This window comes from Sinocyclocheilus rhinocerous, unplaced genomic scaffold (assembly GCF_001515625.1).
Source record: "Sinocyclocheilus rhinocerous isolate Xijiao unplaced genomic scaffold, SAMN03320098_v1.1 scaffold254, whole genome shotgun sequence".
In the NCBI taxonomy this organism is placed as follows: Eukaryota; Metazoa; Chordata; class Actinopteri; order Cypriniformes; family Cyprinidae; genus Sinocyclocheilus; species Sinocyclocheilus rhinocerous.
The window spans coordinates 1,574,315-1,600,985 of NW_015628690.1; the positions used below are offsets into that span (position 1 = coordinate 1,574,315).

Genomic DNA, 26,671 nt, shown 5'->3' on the forward strand with positions numbered 1-26,671 from the left:
TTTTAGATGGTCCTCACTGCAGAACACAAGATCCAGGGGACGAGGTTGGATCCAGATCCAACTCCTCCCACCTTACATATACCTAAACCTACCCGTCTCCATCTCCTGATCCCTAAACCCACCCATCTCCACCATATACATAATAAATACCTAGACGCCTCATTAAACCTAACTAAATAACTGGAGGCAGAGTTATTTGTAACTCCATGTAGATCACAAACCTCTGAAATCGGTTGAAAAATGTAACCGCAGCTCCTCCGTTTACCTCCATTTATTTTTAAGGCAGTCTTGCCTTCACAAACATGGCGGACGCGTTGACGTATCGCAGCAACGGCTCAAAGCGGCCAATGAGGCGTCTAGGTATTTATTATGTCTGTGATCTCCACCCCCTAGATGTGGATCCAACCCCGCCCCCTGGATCTTTGTTCTGCAGTGAGGGGCTACTTACTGGTTTGTTTCTGAAAAAAGAAAGCCATAGCCTACTTTAATTACAAGCTCTCCAACACGCCTCCTTCCTTCAAAGCTATCGTGCTCTCAGTCAGCACAACTTCCTACGCAGCATTTCCACAGAATCGTAATCACCTGTGAGGGAGGCGGAATAATATATTTGTATTAGTTTCTATTGGTCGCCGTAGACTTTGCGCGCAGCCGCGTTGCGCCCGCCTGTAATGAGCCAGTCCTGTGCTGCTGCGAGGGGACAAACTTTCTGCAAGTGTTAGTTTGCTTGGCTTGGAAAACTAGTTTACAATTCTGGCAGTGGTCACTACATTCTGCTGTACTATAAACGAGGAAGGACAAAATGTTAAATACTGTTACAGAACGCTACGAAGCGTTTTTTAAGCAGAAGAATGTAGTAACGGATTTTCTAGCGGTTTTAGAGGAAAAAACTGGAGTTCAGAAACAGTACATTGCAACAGGTACGTGACTGGTTTTAATCTTTGGTTTGGAAGCAGATTTAATTATTTAGTCAGGAATACCTTAACCTATGTATTTAAGCTGTAGCCTATTGGCTATCAGCTGTCAGGCTTTGTTGGGCTTGTGCGAGTTTAAATGTTTTTCTTTGTAAATATTACAATTGAATAGGCTATTGATTTTCTTGAGAAAAGTATGAGTTTATTCTTTTAATACGTGACTTAAGTTAGTGTCACCCATATCTGTAAAGACTTGGTAAATGTTGCAAATGAGTGCAAAGGGCTCTGGGAGTCATACTGATAAGACCAGGAAAGTCCGAGTCATTTCTCCGAATCGGTTCTTTTAAATTGCGGGTTCTGAACAAAACAACGATTCAGCGGATCTTTTGTATTCCCCGACATGACTTGGTATAGGCTATTGTGTTCTCTAAGTTCAATTGTAGAGACATATTCTTGTTTCTTAAAGTTTTAGATTAAGATTTTATTAACAAACACTTCATAGTTTGAGTCGATGAATTGTTGAAGCTGATTCAGTTTGTTTCGTTGAGTAGACCGGTTTTGAGAATCGGTTCACTCGATTCATCAAAGAGCTTCGAATTAAAAAGGAGTCATTTATGTATCAAACATTACTCTGCTTTGCGTGTCTGTGTGACAAGAACAGATGCCGTACGATCAGTTTTTACCCCCGAGGGCTATCTGCCATTTCCCTGTTGCATTTACATCTGTTTATCTGTTATTGCTCTTTGTTTTAAGACCAAAAAACCACATGCTGGATTGAGAAGCATCAAGCAAATGATCTATCAAGTTCCATTATCAGATGCGTTATTGGGTCCAATTGTTCAACTGCATTGACTGGTTACCTAAAATATCTGTATTGTATGGTGTGGCTGTTCCTTGCAAGATCTCTCGGGGTCTAATTTCTTCTACTAATAGCCGCTCCCAAGGGTTATTTTTAACCATGTAGTAGCCTATGTCCTCAAGTGCCTGTGCAGAATTGCAGTGGCTAGTCTACATAATTAAGACATCTTTCCATATGTTCACATATAAACAAATAGGCAGCCTTTGTTTCTGCTTCTTGCATCATGTTAGGTGTCAAAACTGACACCAAACACAACGTCATCAGTGCTCCTAAATGCCCTTCTTCATTTGAATAATGGCAGTGATCATGTGTCTCTATTTGTTCTGCAGGTGCAGTATCTATTGTGGCACTCTATCTGTTATTTGGATATGGTGCCTCCCTTCTCTGCAACTTGATTGGGTTTGCATACCCAGCGTATGCCTCGTAAGTATGCATGACATGTCAAATTTCACAGATGTCTAGTAGCCATTATCAGATGCGTTATTGGGTCCAATTGTTCAACTGCATTGACTGGTTACCTAAAATATCTATATTGTATGGTGTGGCTGTTCCTTGCAAGATCTCTCAGGGTCTAATTTCTTCTACTAATAGCCGCTCCCAAGGGTTATTTTTAACCATGTAGTAGCCTATGTCCTCAAGTGCCTGTGCAGAATTGCAGTGGCTAGTCTACATAATTAAGACATCTTTCCATATGTTCACATATAAACAAATAGGCAGCCTTTGTTTCTGCTTCTTTCCTCATGTTAGGTGTCAAAACTGACACCAAACACAACGTCATCAGTGCTCCTAAATGCCCTTCTTCATTTGAATAATGGCAGTGATCATGTGTCTCTATTTGTTCTGCAGGTGCAGTATCTATTGTGGCACTCTATCTGTTATTTGGATATGGTGCCTCCCTTCTCTGCAACTTGATTGGGTTTGCATACCCAGCGTATGCCTCGTAAGTATGCATGACATGTCAAATTTCACAGATGTCTAGTATGCGTATTGGTGCAGATGCTAGACCTGGAGAAACGCACATATGTGTTTGCACAGCACAATAATGAGAGCAACCCACACTGACCGGCCTGTTTTCACATGTCATTTTGTTCCTCATGCAGCATCAAAGCCATTGAGAGTAACAATAAAGAAGATGACACCAAATGGCTAATCTACTGGGTGGTTTATGGACTCTTCAGTGTGGCTGAATTTTTCTCTGATATCTTCCTCTTTTGGTTTCCCTTTTACTATGCTGGGAAGGTAAGGTGTTTTAGTATCAAAATATATTTCTTTTATTCTTTGAGCGTATTTGCATGTATTTTGGAGATCTGTTTTAGAAGCCATCCACCTCGCTGTATGTTAGCTTGCTGTAGGAGGACTGTAAATGTATTGGTATGTAGGTCATGCTGAGAGGTTTTGCATAGTGTATATTTAGTATGCCCGACTAACTGCCAACTCAACCAACAGCCTCATTTCAATTTTGATCCTTGTTCTAAATTTGACGGAGTGCTTTATAGCCAATTTATACAAATGAACTAGCAGCTGACTAAGTTGAGCTGAGATCTTAAATATGCATGCGTTTTTTGTTTTTTTTTCAATTTCAGTGTCCTAATTAAAAATCATTCTTAATTAGATGTTCACTATGGCATGATAAATCCATTAAATTTGGAGAGTTTGATGTGGATGTGCTTAGAATAGATGTTAAAGCATGTATTGATTAGTTTGACATGAAGTAGGTGAATTGTATGTCAACGCCAAACGATTGTTTGAGCACAAAAACAGTGAATAGTTTACAGGGGCCGGATTCACAAGAAATCTTCTTAAGAAATAGATTAAGACATTTCTTAGTGAAATTCCATGATGCTTGCAAGAATGTTCCTAAGTGTACTTCATGAATATTTCTTAAGAAGTTCTCATTTTCCTAAGAACATCTTAGGAATTTTCTTAAGAAAAAAATCACAGGCTTTGGCGTTAAATGATTGGTTCTTGGTGAAGAACTTGCATGTTGTATCTGTGTGTGTGTGTTTCTGTGGGCTGCTACAATGAATGTGTCCTGTGTATGGCCACTCTAATATGATGAATGTTGCAGAAAATTGTTGTATTTATATGCTAAGATTAAGGTTACTATTTTGTAGAGTTGTTTGTTACTGAATTCTGAAATCAGTAAAAAGTTGTCATGCATAATCATGATCGATATTGCTGTTTACATTCTCAATCATCAGTGTCACTTCAGAGAACTGGTGCAAATCACTAGTGATAGTAACAAGCATTATAGTGTTATGTTGTAATGCTTAATTGTAGCAATTAATAAGAAATAACCCAGTAAATTCCTAAAATACCATATCTTTATTTTATGACAAGTTGTAAGTTATCCTAATTTTTTTTAGAATTAATTTACAATGATTTTTAACAAGATTTATTTCAAGAATTTGAATTTTCCTTAATTTTTGTCTTAAGAACAAGAGAAAAGATAAGAATTTTTTTAGTGGTATTTTGGGGAATACAATTTTTTTTAACATAAGCAAGAAAGTAGGAAGGAAATAGCAGTTAAGAAGAATTTCATTCTTAATGTTTCATGAATTTGACCTCAGATGTGTTGACGTAAGCCTTAAATGTGGTTTACATTTAAAATAGACTACAATTTTTTTTAATTAAATATTTTAAAAGCTTAATTTCAATACTGTATTCTTTAACTCAGTGTTTGAATATTAACACACTTTACAGCATTTTAACTCTGTTCATATTGTACATATTATACACTACCTTTCAAAAGGTTGAATGAAATGTTTTTAAAAGTGTCTTATGCTGACCAAGAATTTAATTTAACTTAAATACACTTAAAATACATTAAAATATAGTAGTTACTAAATAATAATAATATGTGAAATGGTGAAATATTACATTTTAATATAATTTTCTATTTTAAAAAGTTATTACTCCTGATCAGGTATTCTAATATAATTTCTTATTATAAATGTTGAAATTAGTTTTGCTGCTTAATAGTTTTTTTTTTTTTTGGAAACTGTGAAACATGTTTTTTTTCTTCAAGTTTGTTTATTGAATCGAAATCTGAATAGAAAATGGAACAGCTTGGAAAAGATCCGCATTTATTTGAAATAGAAATCTTATTTTTGAACACAATGGCAGCAAATGTGTAGCTGACATATATGTATTTCAGTGCCTGTTTCTGCTGTGGTGCATGGCTCCGGTCTCCTGGAATGGCTCTCAGGTCATATACACACGTGTGGTGAGACCTTTCTTCCTCAAACATGAAGCCGCATTCGACAATGTTGTCAGCGACTTGAGTGGAAAGGCCAAGAGTGCAGCAGAGAGTGTGGCAAAGGAAGGTAAACCATAACGTCCTGTCATCAGAAATCCATCATCAGTTGACTTTCAGTCTGTTATTAAATTAGTGGTTGTGTCTTATGTAATACTTGACTTATTAATTTAGTTTTGCATTGATGTCTTCATGATCCAACTCAAGGTCTGTTTTCCTCTGCCTTTTCCCAACAGGCTTCACATTGTTGAACAGTGATAAGAATAAATGATTCGAAGGTGGTGATATGAAGAATAATTTTACCAGGAGCCTTGTGTTTACATTTGCCTTTTTATTTTTGACTACCATATTGTTTGTCACTAACCCCACGGAAATTATTCATCTTAACTGCATCTGAGCCAGGCAGCACAATCAGCCCAAACATGGCCCTTAAATGTTCTTGAATTTCTCAAATGGTCCACAAATGTTCTTGGGATACTATTTAATTTAATTTCACATTTCTGTTTTGTGTTCATCCTATATTTTAGCACTTTGACCAATGAAAGAAATGTTGAAGTCACTGTCTTTTAATAAATAAAACTGGAAAGATCTATGCCTACATATTAAAGATATTGTCCAAATTTGTATTAATAGTTTGTTTTTGTTATAATACTTGGAACTTTAAGTGGTTTCTGTTGTGTCTCAGGAAAAGTTATTTAATTTAGTCTTTTTAGTGTATTTGTTTTGACCTTGAACAACATATGTTTTGATATATGATGGTAAATTTGCTGGCTCTGGATGATAACTATGCATTAGTGTGTTTGTCCATGTCATATCTCCCTTTGTGTAATGTGCTTTTAGGCTTGAACAGATCACTTATGCTGACATTTATGACCTTGAACTTCAGACTTTTGAAGGATCAGTTTTGTGTAGGAGTCTTAGGTGGCCCATTTATGGCTTCAGTGATCGAAGTAGTTGAGTGTATGAACTGCTTGGGTCTGAGGGCTCACCTTGTCGGTGTACCATTTGTTTTAGATGTTGGAGCTAGGAATGGCGTCACACCCGATTTGCCAGTGCTCCAGTACACAAGTCGGAAAACCAAAATGGACGCGTCTATTGTTAGCAGTACCAGTCATTAAAACACATAAAAGTACATATTGTTAATTTGAGACACTGATAGGCCTGTCGCAATAATCAATATATCGACTTATCGTGCAATATTGACATACAGAAGTGCAAATAACCAGTTTGACTTACTGTTGATGCGCTGAGTAGCCATTTTGGATTCTTAAGGCAAGGTTGTTGCCGTTCTTCTGAGTTTCTGAGTTGGAGCTCTGACTCAAGGGGGCATTCAAAATTTCTACTGGAATTTGAGTAGAAAAGGTATGAAGTGCAAATTGAGGGTTACGACTCAAAGGAGATGTCATGAGAGATTAAGACTGGTAAATATAGGGGCTGATTTTGTAGACTGCTGTTTTGGGTCATTGTTGTATTGTGGGTTTAGGTTAGAAAATGAGACCCAAAAATGGACTCCATGAACACAAGTAGGGCAGCTTGGAAATACAGTATATATATATATATATATATATATATATATATATATATATATATATATATATATATATATATATATATATATATATATATATATATATATATATATATATATATATATATATATATATATATATATATATATATATATATATATATATATATATATATATATATATATATATATATATATATATATATATATATATATATATATATATATATATATATATATATATATATATATATATATATATATATATATATATATATATATATATATATATATATGCAGTGGACAGTGTAGTTTCTGGTTCTGGAGAGTTGCAGTAAGAATTTGAGTGCGACTAGAGTTGTCTGACTAAAACACCAGGCACAATTTTAGCTTCACATGGTCTTTGTTTTTATAACTCTACATGGTCCTTGATTTTTATATATCCAGTTTTAGCCTTGCTATGAATAACTCTCTATTAGCAGTGTAATATTAAACAGAGTTAGGGTATCAAAGCACTACATGGGTATTAGAAAACACAGTATAATATTTCCCTTTGGCTGTTAAGCTGTTATGCAACAAAGCTGTTATGCTAATCAGTTTTTTTCTGTAGTAGATGGAGAAATATGAAGCCATTTTACACCCTTTCAGTATGCTGACCCTGAAAAGATTAATTATATTTCCTTAAGCTCCAAGTTTCCGTAAAAGAAAACAGGCCATTACTTCATCAGTCATTTTTTTTTTTATAACCGGAAATCTTGGAAGCAGTAATCAGTAGATAATATGTGTACTATTGCTCTTTTTAGTACACCTGTCACAAGACTCACATTCAGCAAAAAACTGCATTGTCATAGTTGTGAATGATTAATGTCAATAAGATTTTACTGCGTGACATTTGTTACTGTGTGACATTAATTGTTTACAGTCTTGAAATAATTTAAGTAACTTATTAAGAATCTCATTAAAATAAACCACTAACAAACTTTGGTGTTGATGTGTATATTGTAAAAGGTTATTTTGGTCATTTGATGTTCTAATTGATGAAACAACATTGAGCCTGTGCACACTTTCCCTTTAAATTCAACATACAGTAAATATTTGCTGTGCTTGAAATAATATTTTTTCATACTGTACGTTAGAAAGAAGTTCAGAATACATATGCTATGGATAGCATGAACATTTTAACGTGATAACCCTGGGATATTACATCCTGCTGTACAACATGTCTGTTTTCAAACATTTGTTTCAGCATCCTTTTTAGTCTATTACAGTATTATTTCAAGATATGAAGATTGTTTCCTTACAGCATTAATGAAAGCTGTCTGTGTGTGTGTGTGTGTGTGAATCAGCAAAATCCCCCGAGTTAAATCAACTCTGCTCAGAGTACATATTGTCTCAATCTACAGAGTGTTAAAGTAACACTGAAGCCAAGTTAAAGTTAATGGGATAATTAAGCGATTAATTAAGTAATGATTGAGCATTAGTAAAGAAAACCGACCGTTAACAATGTTGAAGATGAACAACTACTGCTCAGGCTTGTAGACATGAAAACTTACCACACAATTCTCAACAGTGGTAACTCTGCTTCAGTGTTACTTTAACACTCATCTTGAAGTAAAAGTATTAATGTATGCATAGTGTTGCCTTTGCTCTGTTTCTTAATATAATATCTCTCCGTTTTTGACCATGTAGTACTGATTCTTACAGGAAGAGGGAGACAAACTGCACCACTGATTTAATGTGGCATCTGATGTAATCTGTCAAGACCAAGAATGAATCCGATTCCGAATCTTTAATTAGTTAATCACATTGAACAGTAGAGAGAAATTTAAATGCATAAAAATATCTTTGCCCACTGTAGAATATCCTAAATGTAAATGTCTGAATACCTCCTAGAAATAAATAAATCGCTTACTTAAATCATCTGCTCTAAAGCCTAACCGAATTTTCTGTGTTGTTGCTTAGTATTTGACATGGCTTTTCACAATTTAATTTATTTTTATTTGCAAGGGGAAGACATAAAAGCATGGGAGAGTATTGAACATAAAGGCAGACATTATTATGAGGTGACTAATATCCACATGCTGTTTGCGGCCAAGCCTCCTGCTTCCTGCAAGCTAGAAGCCCTGTCTGATTGTTTAATCATGTTAAAAGCTGAGCTGTAGTGGAACAGCGTTCTCAGGTTACCTTTTTATTGTAAGAGGACTATGAATGGTAGTGGAGATGGCATACTCAGTGCACCTGTTACAGCAGCAAGCAAACTGTGTGTTCACTGAGATATGAGCCATGGTAATAATGTTGAAGCATTTTATTCATTTACACAACACTTTGCTTTTTTTAAGAGCAGGATCAGTATTGGTTGTCTTTAAACTTTTTGAGATAATGGCCCAGGCAAGGGATAATCGAAAGGGAGAAAGTTCCACAACATCTTGAAGTAAAAGTATTAATGTATGCATAGTGTTGCCTTTGCTCTGTTTCTTAATATAATATCTATCCGTTTTTGACAATGTAGTACTGATTCTTACAGGAAGAGGGAGACAAACTGCACCACTGATTTAATGTGGCATCTGATGTAATCTGTCAAGACCAAGAATGAATCCGATTCCGAATCTTTAATTAGTTAATCACATTGAACAGTAGAGAGAAATTTAAATGCATAAAAATATCTTTGCCCACTGTAGAATATCCTAAATGTAAATGTCTGAATACCTCCTAGAAATAAACAAATCGCTTACTTAAATCATCTGCTCTAAAGCCTAACCGAATTTTCTGTGTTGTTGCTTAGTATTTGACATGGCTTTTCACAATTTAATTTCTTTTTATTTGCAAGGGGAAGACATAAAAGCATGGGAGAGTATTGAACATAAAGGCAGACATTATTATGAGGTGACTAATATCCACATGCTGTTTGCGGCCAGGCCTCCTGCTTCCTGCAAGCTATTATCAAATTGTACACCCCAGCCTATTGTGATTATATTTGGTTGTCTACCGCCTCTGTCTCTCCACACAAAAAGAGTATGCATGTTTAATAAACTCCCAGTGTTAGTTTATACAGATTTAATGCTTACTGATCTGAGTTCTTTATTTGGTGAGTCTTTAAGAGCAGGATCAGTATTGGTTGTCTTTAAACTTTTTGAGATAGTGGCCCAGGCAAGGGATAATCGAAAGGGAGAAAGTTCCACAACATCTTGAAGTAAAAGTATTAATGTATGCATAGTGTTGCCTTTGCTCTGTTTCTTAATATAATATCTCTCCGTTTTTGACCATGTAGTACTGATTCTTACAGGAAGAGGGAGACAAACTGCACCACTGATTTAATGTGGCATCTGATGTAATCTGTCAAGACCAAGAATGAATCCGATTCCGAATCTTTAATTAGTTAATCACATTGAACAGTAGAGAGAAATTTAAATGCATAAAAATATCTTTGCCCACTGTAGAATATCCTAAATGTAAATGTCTGAATACCTCCTAGAAATAAATAAATCGCTTACTTAAATCATCTGCTCTAAAGCCTAACCGAATTTTCTGTGTTGTTGCTTAGTATTTGACATGGCTTTTCACAATTTAATTTCTTTTTATTTGCAAGGGGAAGACATAAAAGCATGGGAGAGTATTGAACATAAAGGCAGACATTATTATGAGGTGACTAATATCCACATGCTGTTTGCGGCCAAGCCTCCTGCTTCCTGCAAGCTATTATCAAATTGTACACCCCAGTCTATTGTGATTATATTTGGTTGTCTACCGCCTCCGTCTCTCCACACAAAAAGAGTATGCATGTTTAATAAACTCCCAGTGTTAGTTTATACAGATTTAATGCTTACTGATCTGAGTTCTTTATTTGGTGAGGTCTTTGTTAGATACTGTGTAATTGTGCTGTTTGATACCAATACCTGTTAAGTATTATACACAATATTCTGTCAGTTACTTTTACGGGAATGTGCCTTCTGAAAGATTATTGTATAAAACTGAGATTATGATGGGCCACCCTTCCCAGGTCTAGCTGCCAGATGAAGAAAACGGAATTGCCGCAAGGAACTCTGCACCATTATCCGCTAAGATTCAACACAAAGATTCAGTCTGTGACAGGGACTAACATTCTTCTATCTGCCTTGTTAGCAACAGCCAAAGCACCTCCAGGCTCAGAGAGAAGGAGCACAAAACACTGTAAAAATTAAAATATACTTGAGACACCATTTGGGGATCCCTTAGATTTTTGTTCACACCTGGACCCTCTTGAAAACCTCTATAAAACACTTAAAATGTATATTGAAAAATCTCGAGTACACAGTATTTGAGGCACCTTTAAAGTGTTTCTGCCTTAGCTGCAGTCTGAGGAACCACAATGGTTTGTCAATTTTCTTTTCATTTTTAGATTTTGACACCCTGTATTTTTGTAATTGACCTTAATTACCTTATTTTAAATGTTTATTTAAATGTGTTTTTTTATGTCAAAGTTATTTTAAACGTTTATTTTGAATGTATGTTTATTTGTAAAAAGTTTATTTAGATTGTGTTTATTAAAATTTCTTTTTAAATGTATTTAAATTTATTTTAACATTTTATATTTAATTTATTTAAAAATATATATTAAATGTATTTATTTAAATGTATTTTTAAAATGCAATCATTTAAAATTATTTACATTTTTATAAATTTTATATTTACATTTTTATATTTGGGCTTTTTATGTTATGAAACATCTATCTAACATTTTGAGTTTCAGTGCTTTAAATGTAAAATAATTTTAGATTTGTACTGAATTTTAGGAGTAGTTTGTATTAAAATTCAGTAAAATGAGAGACTGCACTGTATTGATAGGTGCTTCTGTTATTTTGTCCGCCTCCTGTAGGCAATATGTTAAAAATCTCCCACCTTCTATCTGAAGCAAGTGGAGATTCTGAGGAGGGTGTGTGTGAGTGTGTGTGTGAGTGAGTGAGATACAGAGAGAGGGAGAGAGAGGACTGCCGTTGAGATTGGACTCTATCACGTTTTCATTATTTATTGATAGGTGCTTCTGTTATTTTGTCCGCCTCCTGTAGGCAATATGTTAAAAATCTCCCACCTTCTATCTGAAGCAAGTGGAGATTCTGAGGAGGAGGGTGTGTGTGAGTGTGTGTGTGAGTGAGTGAGATACAGAGAGAGGGAGAGAGAGGACTGCCGTTGAGATTGGACTCTATCACGTTTTCATTATTAGTCTAAAATGCTTTAGTACCTTATTAGCGCAGGCTGTCATTCATCTGTCCTGTCAGTCAAAGATCAGTCACGCGGGATACGTTAAGTTCAGGTAGGTGAGTCGAATCGCGCGCCGATGTATGAAATCAATTCATTCATGTAGTGCCTTTGGTATATTGTGTCTTTTTAATTTGATTTTTTTATAGAGCACAGCATAAGCAACCCGGACAAGCGTTACACAGGTTTCAGTTAGACTTTGACTGCTGAATACTTGCAGCATTTTCTGTTTTGTGTGGAAATCGTTAGCTGCACTGACCACGACTGTCATGATGGCATTTGCTGTAACAACACATAGTAACAAAAACGATTTTTTTTTTAACACGATTCTAAATAAAAGCTGGCTTTACGTAGCTACATATAGACATGTGAATCGCCGCACCACCAGCGCTATGGAGAGTCGCTTCTTTATGAATGAAACGGGCTGCGTATGATATGGTGATGCTGAACTCATAGTTTACTCCTGTGTGTGTCCAACAACCGGCCCCATGATGATATAAAATGTATAAGATACACTGGTGCAAACTGCCTGCAGTCTTAGAGACCGTGGGGATTTCCATACACGCGTTAGGGCTTTTACATAGCATATACATTTTCAATGTTTGATAAATGTACGAGTGTGTGCGACAAACAGTAAACCAGCAGGATCAGTCATCCATTTAATTGGAAATATATGTAGGCTATATTCATGTAACTTTGCATCATTAAAAAGGCCTTTTTTGGATGACTAAACGGCTGAACGTATAGCAATAGTGGGCTAAAGAGTCTGATTTGGTTGTGCAACGTGAACATTGAGAAGAGGATCCGCGCGCTGCTGACGTCCTCTTGGGTGCATTAGTATAATAATATATCATCGTATAGAGCCAATGCATGACCCCCATGGTAGTCTTGTTGCGGAAGATGATGCAGCAGGCTGCGCTCATAATGGAATCTAATGCAGCAATTTATATGGAGACTAATTCACAGACGTGCTTCAGTTTTTAGTATTGCACCAGAGGCAATAATAGAATGCTGGAACGAGCTGAATGAGAAAAGGGCGAAGCACTTTTCCAGTAGCCTATGCTTTTATTAGTAACAGAAGTAGTAATAGTAGTAATGTTTAAAGCCTTTTAGACATCCTCACCTCATCTGGCCTATAATGGGATTTAAAGGTGCACTCAGTCATTATTTGCTAATTAAAAAGTTTTGCAGATAAATAAGCTGTACATTAAATTTGAGTTATAAATGTTATGTACAATAACGTGAGATGACAACTTAAGTCGTAGGCCTAGAAAAAAAAGTTTTAAATGGAGCGGGTCGCCCCTCATGGATGCTTCCATGTTGACTTCACATGACCTGTCCTATCATGCAGAGTGTAACAGTTGGGTTATGGTTGCAAAATTGATTAATTTCTCCATAGGGAAACTGATTTTAACAATATCTTATACACTTTTAAAGACAGACTTGCTGTGATCTCAAAGGTTGTTAACTGATGGTCTATTATTTTGTTAAAGTAATTTTTTTCCTTGTCAGAGAATGGATGTGGGTGGTATGAGACCATAAACACAAATAAAGGAAAGGACCAAAAGACTTGTTGCAAAGCATCAGCAAATCACAAACTTAATGCATCCTTGCCAGTAGATGTCACTATGAAGCCCAAAACTGTTGTAACTATTGGGACAAATAAGAGATGAACAAAAATTTAGGATGTATCCCGGGGTTCCTCAACTCTAGACCTCGAGATCCACTTTCCTGTAGAGATTAGCTCCAACCTGGATTAGATATACCTACCTGCAACTTTGTAGAAAAGCCACTAGAAGGCAAGCCTGTAACCTTTAGCCAATAAAGCGTAACGACTAATGCTAATACTTCTGCTTTGGCAGTACGTGGGAAAGGAGACCAGAGGCCGTTTTCTTATTTTTTTAATGGATGTCAGTGGAGGAGAGGCTTCACTACTCTGAATAAACAGCTTTTTAGAGGAAACAGCTAATCATTTAATGATTCAACAGCCTATCGGCTAATCTTCAACATGTTTTACACTAAATTATACTTTTGGATTGAACTATTTTTAGAGTTTACACCACAAATTGCCGTTTTATAAGAGAAGTCACTGACTTTTTGCGACAGGTGGGATTCAGCTTACAGCACTTCTCATTCATTCCTATGGTATCTCTGTAAACGGCGATTGAGTGTTGCACAACTCTGACTGAAATTTAGTGATGTCAAGGCTGTAATGTGATTGGTTATTAAGGCACATGTGATCCAAGTTGACAATTATACTTTCTACAATAGTAAGTAATACACACCCTCTCATCTCCCAATAGTAGGTCAATCTAGTCTGTTTGTAGTAATCCTGAAGACCTTGATTAGATTGTTCAGGTGTGTTTGATTGGGTTTGTAACTAAACTCTGCAGGAAAGTGGATCTTATGGTCCAGAGTTGAGGACCCCTGATGTATCCGAAATCTCCCCCTCATTCACTATTCCCTACATTACTCCACTAATATAGTCTTCTTAATGAGTCAATTGCAACAAGTAAATTAGGACACTGAGTGCACCAGAGGTGCTAGGGACACCATCTTCTCGCAAGATGCAAGAATTCATTCAGCAGCGCTTTCACAGTGGTTGGGTATTCTTTAGCACGGGGGTTCTCAACTCTTGCCCTCGATGTCCATTTCCAGAGTTTAGCTCACCTTGATCAAACATAATGCTTGTAACTTTCTAATAATCCTGAAGACCTTCATTAGCTTGTTCAAGTGTGTTTGATTAGAGTTGGAGCAAGAAAAATTGGCCTCAAGGGCCAGAGCTGAGAACCCCAGCTTTAGTGTAGTGTTGAGTGTACGTTGGTTCCACCTTTGAGTTGCAATGTGGGATTAAATGAGTGAACTTTATGTCCCCTCAAATAGCACTATAAGGGTATAGGGTACTGAGTGCACCTTTAAGAGTGTATCACTGTATTGAGGGGGTCAGGTGTTAACCTGGTGGGTCTACTTTATATTAGGCCTGTTCTTCTCTCTTAGAAATCTATAGTGACAGATTGGTCTCTGCTGCTCCTAAAAACTCTGAGCTCCGGCCGAAACAGCCCTGCAAGAGCTTATAGTGAGCAGGCCACTTAAGAGCAGTGTGACAAGATGTTTTCTTCTTTTAGTCCACTACTACGAGGCTTTACTTCTGTGTGCACTCCTTGACAGATGCAGAATGTATAACCAAGTAAACTAATGTTACTTAGTTGCCACAACCTCCTGTGTGATTTAAACAAGGAAATGAATGGTTGTTTTCAGAGCAAACCGTAATATAGACTAGAAATTAGGGGAGAAACAATACATAAATATGGATTGATGGATCAATCAAATGCAACGCTTAAAAAAAAACAATATATATTTTTAAGATGTACCAATTTGACACTCTCATGTTAGCCACATCTGCACACAAATGCATTTTACTGAGCTGTCATCAAATATTTGACAAGTTTTCACTTTATTCTTTAAATGTGTTTTTTATATATATATATTTTATTTTCTATATAAATGCATTTTTTTTTCAACAACTGGAGTGGATACTAGATTTGCACATTTTAGAGACTGGAAGAGTTTCTTGGCTTTTGTTATTGCTTTTCTCATTGCACAAGCCAATAATGAGCTGTCATCAGATGATTAATGATATCATTATGTTTTTATATTAATTAAAAAACGTAAGTATATTTTTTGTGTGAATGTCCCAGTTGGGATACAGGATTTGCAATTTTACGGGAGTTCAATTAAATATTCATGTTATATTTTAGGTATATTTGTGAGTTATGTAACTGGTAGTATAAAAAAGTCACATAATATTAATTATATCAATCGCAGACCCCTGAATCTAATCAAAACGCAAATGTATCACAGCATGTTTTGAGGTATCGGCAAATATCACTTGCTAAAAGAATCAATGTCAGACCATATCGTCTGATTTACACCCAATGTTAAGAAATCTGTCTAAATCTGTGTTAACTAATTTGTTCTTTAAATATATTAAAAGTTTACCTGGAAGACAGATGTAGTTCAAAGGGGAGAGATCAAACCATGTGACTGTTTCACTCTCATAAAGACTGCAATTATCCTTGAAATTTATGAAATGCTCATGATGAATTTAATAAGCATGCTCATTTGAGATTAACTGATTAAGTATATAAACTCATAGACATTTACCACCCACTTAACCTCACCAGTTAAGCCGAGAAAATTCCTGCCTAGAGAGCTGCAATGTTATTAACAATTAATTCGAGGTGTAGCAGCTAATGGAGAAAAGGTACTAAGCAACCAGACTAGCCAACGGCCACATGCATGTTCAAGTTCTCGGGCAGCAAACCTCCAGTCATTTGCTAATGATAGTAAATCAATCAAGTTTATTTGTGGAGGACAATCCATGCATTTGATTTAGCTCCTTATACCCTAAGGCATTGCAATGGCTGAGCATAATGTTTAAATGTAAATCTCAGTATTAAGGTTTTAAGATGCAGGTTGTCTGCCAGTGCGTAGGCCAGTATAAGGGATCAAGCACAAAGCCTCTCAAAAAAAAAATTACTTTATCATCTCAGGATAAACTGCAGTTTACAGTGGTCTTTATCTAGTTCAAAGATCTGACATGATCTCTAAGCTAATATATCAGACCTTAATGCACTCTGTCCCTCAGCTCCGGCCTCGTATCACAGGAGCTTTGCTTTGTGGCATGGATGCATGCTGGGAATTTTAAATCCTTTGAATTGGGTCACTGGAAGCACATCCAGCAGACAGACGAGGTAAAGCACAATGATTAGCCTCTAAGCCTAGTCCACAGAGGAGCAATCTGTTTGACGGACTGATCGACAAGAGCAAGAGAGATGTTTCTTGCAATGCTGGCAGGGACACAGTAAAACTGCAGAACACTTATGGTAAGGTAAAATGCAACAGAGCAATTAGCCAGTCAGCTGAAGCTGTCATGTATAGTCATTTGTTCTGAGTTCATGAGGTTGGAGAGTACCATTATGGTGCCAGGTATATTGTTAACATGTATTTGACTTTATTGATAGTTGCTTGCTGTTACTTTTAAATTATTTGAATGATTACTTGTGCAGAACTGTTTTATGCATATTAAAATCCTTTATTATTATTATGGTAGGGATGTATTTAAAGGCATTGTTCACCCAAAAATTGAAAATTCTGTGATTATTTACTCGCCCTTATGTCATTCTTGTATGACTTTCTTTCTCCTGTGTAATACAAAAAAATATATTTTAAAGTTTTTGTTTTGTCCATACAATGAATGTCGGTTCCAGTGTTGTTTTAAACTTTATTGACTTGACTATTGAATTGTATAAACAAAAACAGTTGACAGATGACAGAATTTCATTTTTTTAGGAACACTATTCCTTTGAAATCTAGCATGTCAAGTGTTTATTAAATATGCTCTATAAGGTTAATTTTGCTTTCAGTATATGCATTAATTATGATTTTTGACATATTTGGAAATGTATTGTATTTAAAAATTCCCAGAATAGAATCTGATTTGGCCCAACTGACTACTATGAAGCAAATGTGTTAGATTTATGAAGGCAAATGTGGTAGATTTAGTCAGGCCAGTATTTATTTACAACTCTGTTTTTGATCTAGACAGAATTTTCTCATGGCCCTGCACAGCTGAATGAGTGAGTCTGGGCTAATCCAGCAATATTTGGCGCAGAGAGATGGCAGATGGTATATGGGGTATTTATAGGCTGTATAGCCCTGCTCCCCTTATGAGTCCAAATTTTTAGCTGCTGTACTGTAAACACTGTATGATACACAAGCACACGTCTGTGGCATAAAGACCCAGCAGTGATTTCTTGACAATAATAACTTTGTAGAGTGTTGGGCATTTTGCATTTAAATGAAAGATTTAAACAGTTAAATCACCTAAAAATGAAAATTTTGTCATTATTTATTGACCCTCGTGTCATTCCAAACCTGATTGACTTTCTTTTTTTTTCTGTGAAACACAAAGGAAGATATTTTAAAGAAAGAGAAAGTCATACAAATTTGTATGAAAGCATGTTTTCACCACAGAATGAAAGAATAAAAAAGGTCATTGTGACTTTATATCTGGCTTTTAAAAAAAAAAAATCTGTTTCTACATCTTGCAATACTGTTTTTTCCCCCACCACAGAATAAAAAACAAAAAAAGTAATTGCAGCATTTTATTTCACAATTCTGACTTTTTCCCCTTGAGGTTATATCTAACAGTTCAGACTTATCTTTTCAGAATTGCATGATCACAATTATCTTTTAATTTTTTTTTAAATACAAAAAACAAACAAACAAACAGAACTGTAAATCTTAATTCAGAATTCATAGAAGAAAAGTCAAGGACAAGAGGATGAATAAATGATGGCAGAATTTTCATTTCTGGGTGAACTATCCCTTTAAATTCTTTGTATTCGGTTCTAAAGTAAATTTCTTCATTATTGCAGTGCATCTGGATATTTTATCTGAACAGCAACCAAAAGAAACACTTATAGACATACTCATCGATCTGTTTTTCCCCTTGTTGTTTGACTAAGTTATTGTTTAGAAATATCAATTTTGATCACAGTTACAAAAACCCCTTCTGCTTAGCTTTTATTTGCACCACAAGAAATAGATAATGACAATACTAAGTCATGCACATAATGGCACCAAGGCTATTTTTCCATTTCCGTACCCCTCCCTCTTAATATTCGTCCCACTCTCCCTTTCTCTTTCAGTCTGCACATGCAGTAACCAACACTTATACCCAAGTTTGATTTCCCAGAACACTGACATTGGTCTCAGACTCAGTGTGAACACTAATGTGCGCATACAGATGCCTCTCTATCTCCTGTCAATGTCTTTAGTATGCAGTAAAGCGAGGCATATCTGATTCCCACAGAATAAGAGTAATTTCTGAACCGAAAATACTTTTTTTCCTTCAATAGAATATTGGTATCCATGGGGATATGACAATGGAACTGCCATTTATGGCAGAGTGAAAGCCTGGTTTGACTGATAAAGAGAAAGCAGCTCTTTAGACAGCATATTATGCTGCAAAGCTTCTCACTCAGATTAGAGCAAACTCAGGCTAATGGACTCGGCCTGATGGGTGTCCTGTGGAATCCAATGCAGTGATTCACTTTAAACGGCTGTTCACACGCTTCAAAAACAGATAACAATAGTGAACAAAAAATAGTGTGGAAACAAAATTTTTACTCAGAAATTGCTAGTAAACTTCAAAATTACGAAGAATCGGCAAGTAGAACAATTAATTAAAAGTGACATTTTTCAAGTAGAAAAACTTCTATCTACAGTATGAATTTCTTTTACAGTTTTCTCATTCACTTTGGCCCACTTTCTGAAACACTCTTAACATTCTCTAAACTTGGTAAACTTGACAGCTTGCCCAGACCAAATGTCAATTTATTGAAATTGCTCCTAAATAATTCTTTAGCTATTAGTAAACATTATCCAGCGAGGCCTATGTGATATCAGCAGAAAAGGAAAGTTGTTCAAAACAAACTAGGAAGAACTTTTAATTTGTTTGGAATAACATGCACCAATGATTCGCTCACAATAAGCCCAGAAAGCAAATATAGGGTCATTTGTCTATATACTGTTGTTTCCGACTTCTGTATGCATGGTCCTGGAGTGTGTGGTTTGCAAACAGAACCGCCAGCATACTGAGCCTGCACTTCCATTTACTGTGATTGTTTAAGAGCATGTGGCAAGGCGCCCGTGTGCTATTCAGCAAACATTACCTTTCGAATCCTAATGTCTGAGTGATATATTCCACATTCACTTCGGTAAAAGCAAGGTCATTCCCAATTCTGGCAGCATCAGCACATTGCTGTGAGAGAGCTTGGGAGAACCTTGAATGAGGGACATGCATTATAATCTCTCCTCGTGCCAAACTTAATCTATAATGGAGTTTGGCTGGAGTAGTGAGACGCTGTAACAGCATTAATAAGCTCAGCGGCTCTCTGGCCCTATAGAATAGATAACACAGCACTCCAAGGTAGATTGACATCAATCACAGCGCAGAAACAAGTGTGACACCTTAAGAGGGGCGAGAGGGGAGCACCGGCAGCCTGTCAGAGGCCTGAAATCCACAGACACTAGCATTGATCAAAGGCTCAGTGTCCTCTGCTCATTGATTTGACAGCGCGCAGAGTGAGAGAGAGAGGCGGAGAGGCACCAGGGCTTCTCTCAGATGAGAGCTTGACTGCTGTTGGGATTGCTGCACCCTGCCAAGCATGTCGCTGCACTTTAAGCCCTGAGTGCAAGTAACCTGGTGTCATAATGCTGGATGAAAATATGAAGCAAGCCAGTTTTGAGAGACATCGTTGGTTTCACATAGTTTTTTTATTTTCAGAACCTTGATGTCATTTTCCTGACACAAAACTTTTTTGACGAAAAAAAGTCATCACTTGCAACAGGCTGTCCAACTTTCAAAACACTGTATTTTGCATTAATATCTTTTACGAAACCTTGCACTTGCAGAATGTTCAAATAACTCATGAATTACCATATGAACATTCCTTTAGATCACCCATACACAAGATATAGATTCACTGTGTCGTTGTTTGTACAATCATTAAAACTGTAGTACAAATTATGCAATGCATGTTTCATTATGGTACTACACTCAGACAATGAAGGTTCCAAAAGGGTTTGTGCAATGGAAAGGTTCCATAGATGTTAAAGGAATAGTTCGCCCAAAAATTTTAATTTGCTGAAAATTTATATACACTTTAGGCCATCCAAGATGTAAATGAGTTTGTTTTTTCATTGAAACAGACTTTGAGAAATTTAGAAATACATCACTTGCTCACCATTGGATCCTCTGCTGTGAATGGGTGCCATCAGAATGAGAGTACAAACAGCTGATAAAAGCATCGCAATAATCCACAAGTACTACACGATTCCAGTCCAACAATTAACATCTTGTGAAGTACAAAGTTGTGTGTTTGTAGTAAAATATGAGTCCTCTATCTAATATTTCTTTCTGCAATGACAAAGTCGTTTTGTCTGAATCAGGAGAGAAATATGCACACATCAAGTACTGTTTAGTGAAAGCAATCCAGAATAGTTTTAAATAAATATGTTGGGGGATTTTGACGTGAGAGGACAACAGGGGATGGACGTTTTCACTGGGGGAAGCATTATTGTGGATTGTGGACTTGTATTTTGACCAGAAGCAACTGTTTAAAGATAAAATGTCTTAATTATGGATTTGTTTATTACAAACACTCAGCTTCCAACTTCACAAGATGTATACTGATGGAATGGAGTCATGTGGATTACTTGGGGATTATTGTTTTATCAGCTGTTTGGTCTCTCATTCTGACGGCACCCATACACTGCAGAGGATCCATAGGTGAGCAAGTGATGTAATGCTAAATTTCTCCAAATTTTCAGTTTTTTTTGGGTGAAATATTAGATGCCAATTAAAGAGCCTTTATTTTTATACATGTGCACATACAGTACATCACTTTAAAAAGACTAGCATAGAGAATACCACAGACACAGTAAATCATTGAACAAATGCCAAAATTAACAGTACTAATGAAATAAACAATCACACTTTGAATCAAGCTGTATTATAATCAGCTCAAGGTTTCTGAGACAAATAATGTCTGTCATGTCTGCCATCATATGAATAGTATATGTGATGCAAGTTCAGCAGAAACTTCGATAGAACTGTGGTAGTTTCATTGGAGGTGTCTTTCAGTATCCCTCGTCTGCTGGTGTGAAATTGAGGTATTGATTACTGAAGTTAAAATCGGTGTAAAGCCTGGAAATTGTGTTCTTGCTTGCTTCTGCATAATCTATACACAATTCAATGTGTGTTCTATGTTTGTGGTTTGTGGACACTGATGGATATGGTCTGTGTCTTGGCTAAATTATTCATGAGAACATTAAATTGCACATATAAAAGCTTATTTAAAAAAATCTAAAACCTCTTTTACTTTCAGACTGATACATAGCGTTTCAATCTGAATGCTAGTGTGCTCAGGAGCAGAAAACTGTTTAGAATTATGGTTTTGGCTCTTGAGGCAATAAATAATGCACTGCTATAAACTGCAGCGAAAGCAAGAGAGTGTCTGAGGGCAAAGCACAGATACATTATGATGAGTTGCAATGTGATTTCATAATAGCATGATGGATGACAAGGCTCATGTCTCTTTCTTCAGAAAAGCCACTTGAGTCCTGTCTAAGCAAAACATCTCTAAATGTGTTTGTGGATCATACCTGTAATTTAGAATTAGATAAATATCCAGTAAATAAATTATGATCATGTTAAATGTTTAAAGCATAATGGATTTAAATAGGATATGTGATGAAGTGTTTCCGTTCACTAGCAATTTTTCTGTATACACTGAACACGCTGTGTGACATGCCACAATCACAGCCAGTCAGAATAAATGTGATGTTTAATTTACAATTATTTTTATTTATTTATTTTTTTGAGGAGTGAGATTTCATAGTGGACATGGCTACTCGTTGTGAGAAATAGAACCAAGCATTCATCAGCATGTTTGGTGATTGATGACATTTTTTTTGCTTGTCAATCATTCCTGTCAATCAAGAACCTATTCATTGCCATTAAAGTGAAATTACTGAACCTACACATAGGAGCCTGAGAAAAATGCTCATTTTAGAAGAAAATTTCAAACGGCACTCTCTTCACATTTTGTATTAATATGAATCAAATGAATTAATCTTAAAATAAATGGGTACATTAAAATATATAGTCTTTAGGAAGAGGGTCCATATACACTGTAAAAAATTATTTGGGAGTGACGCTTTTCAAAAGCGGTTTTCAAATAACTTGTTACTTGCTATTAATTTAACTGTTTGTGAGTAAAAACTGATTCTACACCAAAATTATTTGAGGGGTATATTTGGTGGTACTTGGAATCAAAATATTCGAAAGCCCCTGTACAATACACAATCATCTAAATGTTTCTTTTCCCTCTGTTAGGTCTAGAAATCGAGTGGCGCAGCTGAAGGCCCAAGATGCCCGAGCAGAGCAACGACTACCGTGTGGTGGTGTTTGGAGCAGGGGGTGTGGGGAAGAGCTCCCTGGTGCTCCGTTTTGTGAAAGGCACTTTCCGGGACACCTACATCCCAACGGTGGAGGACACGTACCGGCAGGTGATCAGCTGTGACAAGAGCGTCTGCACCCTGCAGATCACAGACACAACCGGCAGCCACCAGTTTCCTGCCATGCAGCGTCTGTCCATCTCCAAGGGTCACGCATTCATCCTGGTCTACTCCATCACAAGTAAGCAATCCCTGGAAGAATTAAAGCCCATATACCAGCAGATTCTTGCTATCAAAGGCAACGTAGAGAACATCCCCATCATGCTCGTGGGAAACAAGAGTGATGAGACTCAACGGGAAGTGAAGACCGAGGATGGAGAGGCCCAGTCCAAGATCTGGAAGTCTGCTTTCATGGAGACCTCGGCTAAGACTAACCACAATGTCACTGAGCTTTTCCAGGAGCTTCTCAACTTGGAGAAGAAGAGGAACATGAGTTTGAACATCGATGGCAAGCATTCTGGGAAGCAAAGCCGGGCTGACAAGCTGAAGGGGAAATGCAGCGTCATGTAGAGCGCTTGTTAGAGACATGGTGAGATAAAGCGGAGAGATAGAGTGATAAAATAACAAAGGAAAGGAACTGAGGAGGGAAAAATGAATGGAGATGGTGTTATTTGACATTTCATGCTTATTTCCGATAACAAGGATTTTACACTGACATCTGAAATTTCATCCTTCACCACAGTCTTTGGCCTTAACAAGCACTGGCCTGTTCATATTGCCTTGTCTGTTTCTATTACAGAGCATCACCACCATCTCTCACATCTGAGAAAAATTCAGACAGCAATCGCTTGCTAAACAACCCTTTTTGAGTTCATGATGCAAATATTTGTATTCAATGGTTGCTCCTGCATAGCTAAAGCAGTCAGGCTTTATATCGGCCTTGAGATGGTATCCAGACATAAGACTTTGCATAATGACAACTAAACTTTTGTTTTGTATATTTATTCAAATTGAGTTGAGCAAGTAGCATCAGTATGAGATTATATAACAATATAGTCAAACCACCCTTTAATACTTTACTACAGGTTGTGTAGAATGCACTTTTATTTGTTGTCCTCATAACATTTTGATGATTACTTTTGCATGCCCTTATATCTTAAAAAATACCAACCGATATTTAGGACAATGATTTTGTTAAACATTAGCAAAATACCAGAGAAACATATAATGCTTTGTAAAATTATTACCTGCAGTGACATCAAGGCAGATCAAAAATCTGAAAGCATATAGACACATATTTCATGCAGATGCACACATGCTTATGTAAAGCAGCAAGCGCTCATCATCATCTCTGGAATTCAGCTGCTCAAAATTGAGACACTTTTGGCCTCCCTAGTAATTTAGAGTGAGCCAGAATCTCCATCTTCTTTTTTTATGTTTCTCAAGATGAACTGCTCATATTTTATAACTGTATAACTGAGACAATAACAAATGTAGTCAATCAGGAAATGAATGCATTTGCAGGAGGTGCATTTTGGCAGCAAAACTAAATTGAGGAAGCAAGTCTTCTACCCTATTTATAGAGACTAATGTGAACACAGAAGAGTATATATAATATGGCCACCTGAAGTTATAAGAGTTTTAGGATAAAGAAACCAAACATTTCATGTTCAAACATTTAAATTTTTTTGAAATGTTTGAACAAAAATGTTCGTTTTTATTTACATCACTGTACCAGACATTACAGGAGTTTTTGGGTTGAAACAATTCAGTTTTTGTGTTCTCAGTGACCCTTATAAGAACGCCACCAACCTGTTTCAGTTTCGGTAAGAGAATGCAATCACACTGCAAATCAGCCTTTGACAAAAGAAATCTTCAAAAGGCCTTGATTGTATAGCATTATATTTTTATTTAACCAGCTGATTGCTTTTGTACACTGATGTGAGAAAGAGCCCCTTTAATATGTTTTCAGGTTGTGCATTACAGATCTGACAACATTGTTTATCCATGTTGTGCTGGTTTGCTATTGAACAGGGTACACCAGAAATGAGTAGAAAAAGAAAGCTTTACACATCAACATTTCAGAAAACTAATACAAATAAGACAGAATTCATATGGTTTATTTTGTTAGACTTGTAAATTAAGCAATTTTGGTGACATATTATAATCCTGTGGTAAAAAGCGACTTATTAAAAAGAAGTATATTAAACACTCAGATATGAATGATAACATTTCACACGAGGAAAACCATACATTTTATTTTGGCGCAGGTAGAAAAATAGCATTATAAATAAGTAGAAGAGTATTATATCCCACCCCCTGTATACAGTAGCTATAATGATATACTGTGACAAGCATTGCAATAGAACAGAAAACAATATCGTCAGTCATAGGCCTATATAGTTTCCGGTTTGCTGTCAGTTAATATTATGACTCAGCCTGTTGCCTCTGATTGATGTATATGATTAATATTTTAATATTAATTCCCTGGATGCCACACCAACACATTCATCCCCTTAAAATGGTGCTATAATTTACCACCTCCCTACTGGTGACAGCAGTTCTGCTCTGCATGGTTTATGCAGTCATATCATGATAAAAATCCCCTCTTTTATCACTCTGCAGAGTTTTGCTGATTTATGGCTTTGTAATTTGCTAAATTCAGAACAACGCCTCATCCATCTATCGTGACTGTATTCGAATCCGTTATACCTGAATCTACGTGTCCAATCTCTATAAAGCTCCTTCGGCTGGCGTATGAGTCACACTGCTGATACCATCAGACTCTGCAAGCTGCACGAGAGGAAAACTGCAGAGCGTCTTGCATTTTACATGCATGGGAAGTCTGCGCTCTCTGTAGAGTGTCAGCTACCTGCGATCCTTTCGGTTGACTTGCCTCCGCAATGCCAATGCCCACCAGTTCTGTGTATAAAATCATTTTTTGAACACATATCATGCACATTTTATTGTAAATATTTGTAAACTGTATGTAAAGAATATGACACTGTAAAGCAGGGGTCTCCAAACTCGTTCCTGGAGGGCCGGTGTCCTGCAGAGTTTAGCTCCAACTTGCCTCAACACACCTGCCTGGAAGTTTCTAGTATACCTAGTAAGACCTTGATTAACTAGTTCAGGTGTGTTTGATCAGGGTTGGAGCTAAACTCTGCAGCACACCGGCCCTCCAGAACCGAGTTTGGAGACCCCTGCTGTAAAGAAGTCATCACTGACTCTTGTCGGATGAACCTACAGACATGGACACAATTCCTTTGAAAGCTCTTCATGTGTTTGGTTGGAATCCCAGGGGACTTTAGTGTACATCTGGATTATCTTCATGCATTTTTCAGTTGGTATCTTAAATCTGGTTTACACAGTGAGCACTTTAAATGCCTAAGGGTAATGGAATGTATTGTGAAACATATGTAAATGCCGACCTCCTTTTCATAATTCAAACTACGCATGGTCCCACTTGATGTTTAGCCAGCATGAGGGCAAGCAACAAAACTGTGAAGTGACTTTTCAACTCGGCATTTTATTATTTTCTTTTTTGTACAATATTTTACAAAAGTTTTTTCTTTTTTTAATTATTATAGCTATTAGCTACTACTGTGTATGATATGTCCTTTAGCAATAGTCTTCCAGACATGGTATGCTGTGCTCACGCATCCCAAATGAAGGAAAATACGTACTAATATATATGTATAGATATACCTGCAAATATTCTCTAATAAATCTGCAAATTGATTTTCATAATAAAAAAAATGAAAGCAAAAAGTCTGTCTGTTTTCCCCTCTCAAAACATCTGATTGTAGCCCCATGTGCTAAACCTGGTTTCCATGGCAACATAAGGAGGCACACTA

General features: G+C 36.5%; 2 protein-coding genes across 3 annotated transcripts; both read left to right on the forward strand.

The window, feature by feature from the left end:
* Window positions 1–494: 494 nt before the first annotated feature.
* LOC107738186 (receptor expression-enhancing protein 6-like) lies at window positions 495–5,385 on the forward strand. Its single transcript, XM_016549915.1, has 5 exons — window positions 495–917; window positions 2,100–2,193; window positions 2,871–3,009; window positions 4,928–5,096; window positions 5,263–5,385. The coding sequence occupies exons 1-5, from the start codon at window positions 800–802 to the stop codon at window positions 5,295–5,297; spliced, it is 555 nt and encodes a 184-aa protein (XP_016405401.1). The 5' UTR covers window positions 495–799; the 3' UTR covers window positions 5,298–5,385.
* A 6,422-nt stretch (window positions 5,386–11,807) lies between these two features.
* LOC107738254 (GTP-binding protein Di-Ras1-like) lies at window positions 11,808–24,095 on the forward strand. Of its 2 annotated transcripts, none has more exons than XM_016549977.1 (2): window positions 11,808–11,841; window positions 22,753–24,095. In XM_016549977.1, exon 2 carries the CDS (start codon window positions 22,788–22,790, stop codon window positions 23,382–23,384), a length of 597 nt encoding a protein of 198 aa, XP_016405463.1. In that variant the 5' UTR covers window positions 11,808–11,841; window positions 22,753–22,787; the 3' UTR covers window positions 23,385–24,095. The 2 variants fall into 2 exon arrangements, with proteins under 2 accessions (XP_016405463.1, XP_016405462.1); XM_016549976.1 differs by lacking the exon at window positions 11,808–11,841 and adding an exon at window positions 16,564–16,672.
* Window positions 24,096–26,671: the final 2,576 nt, after the last annotated feature.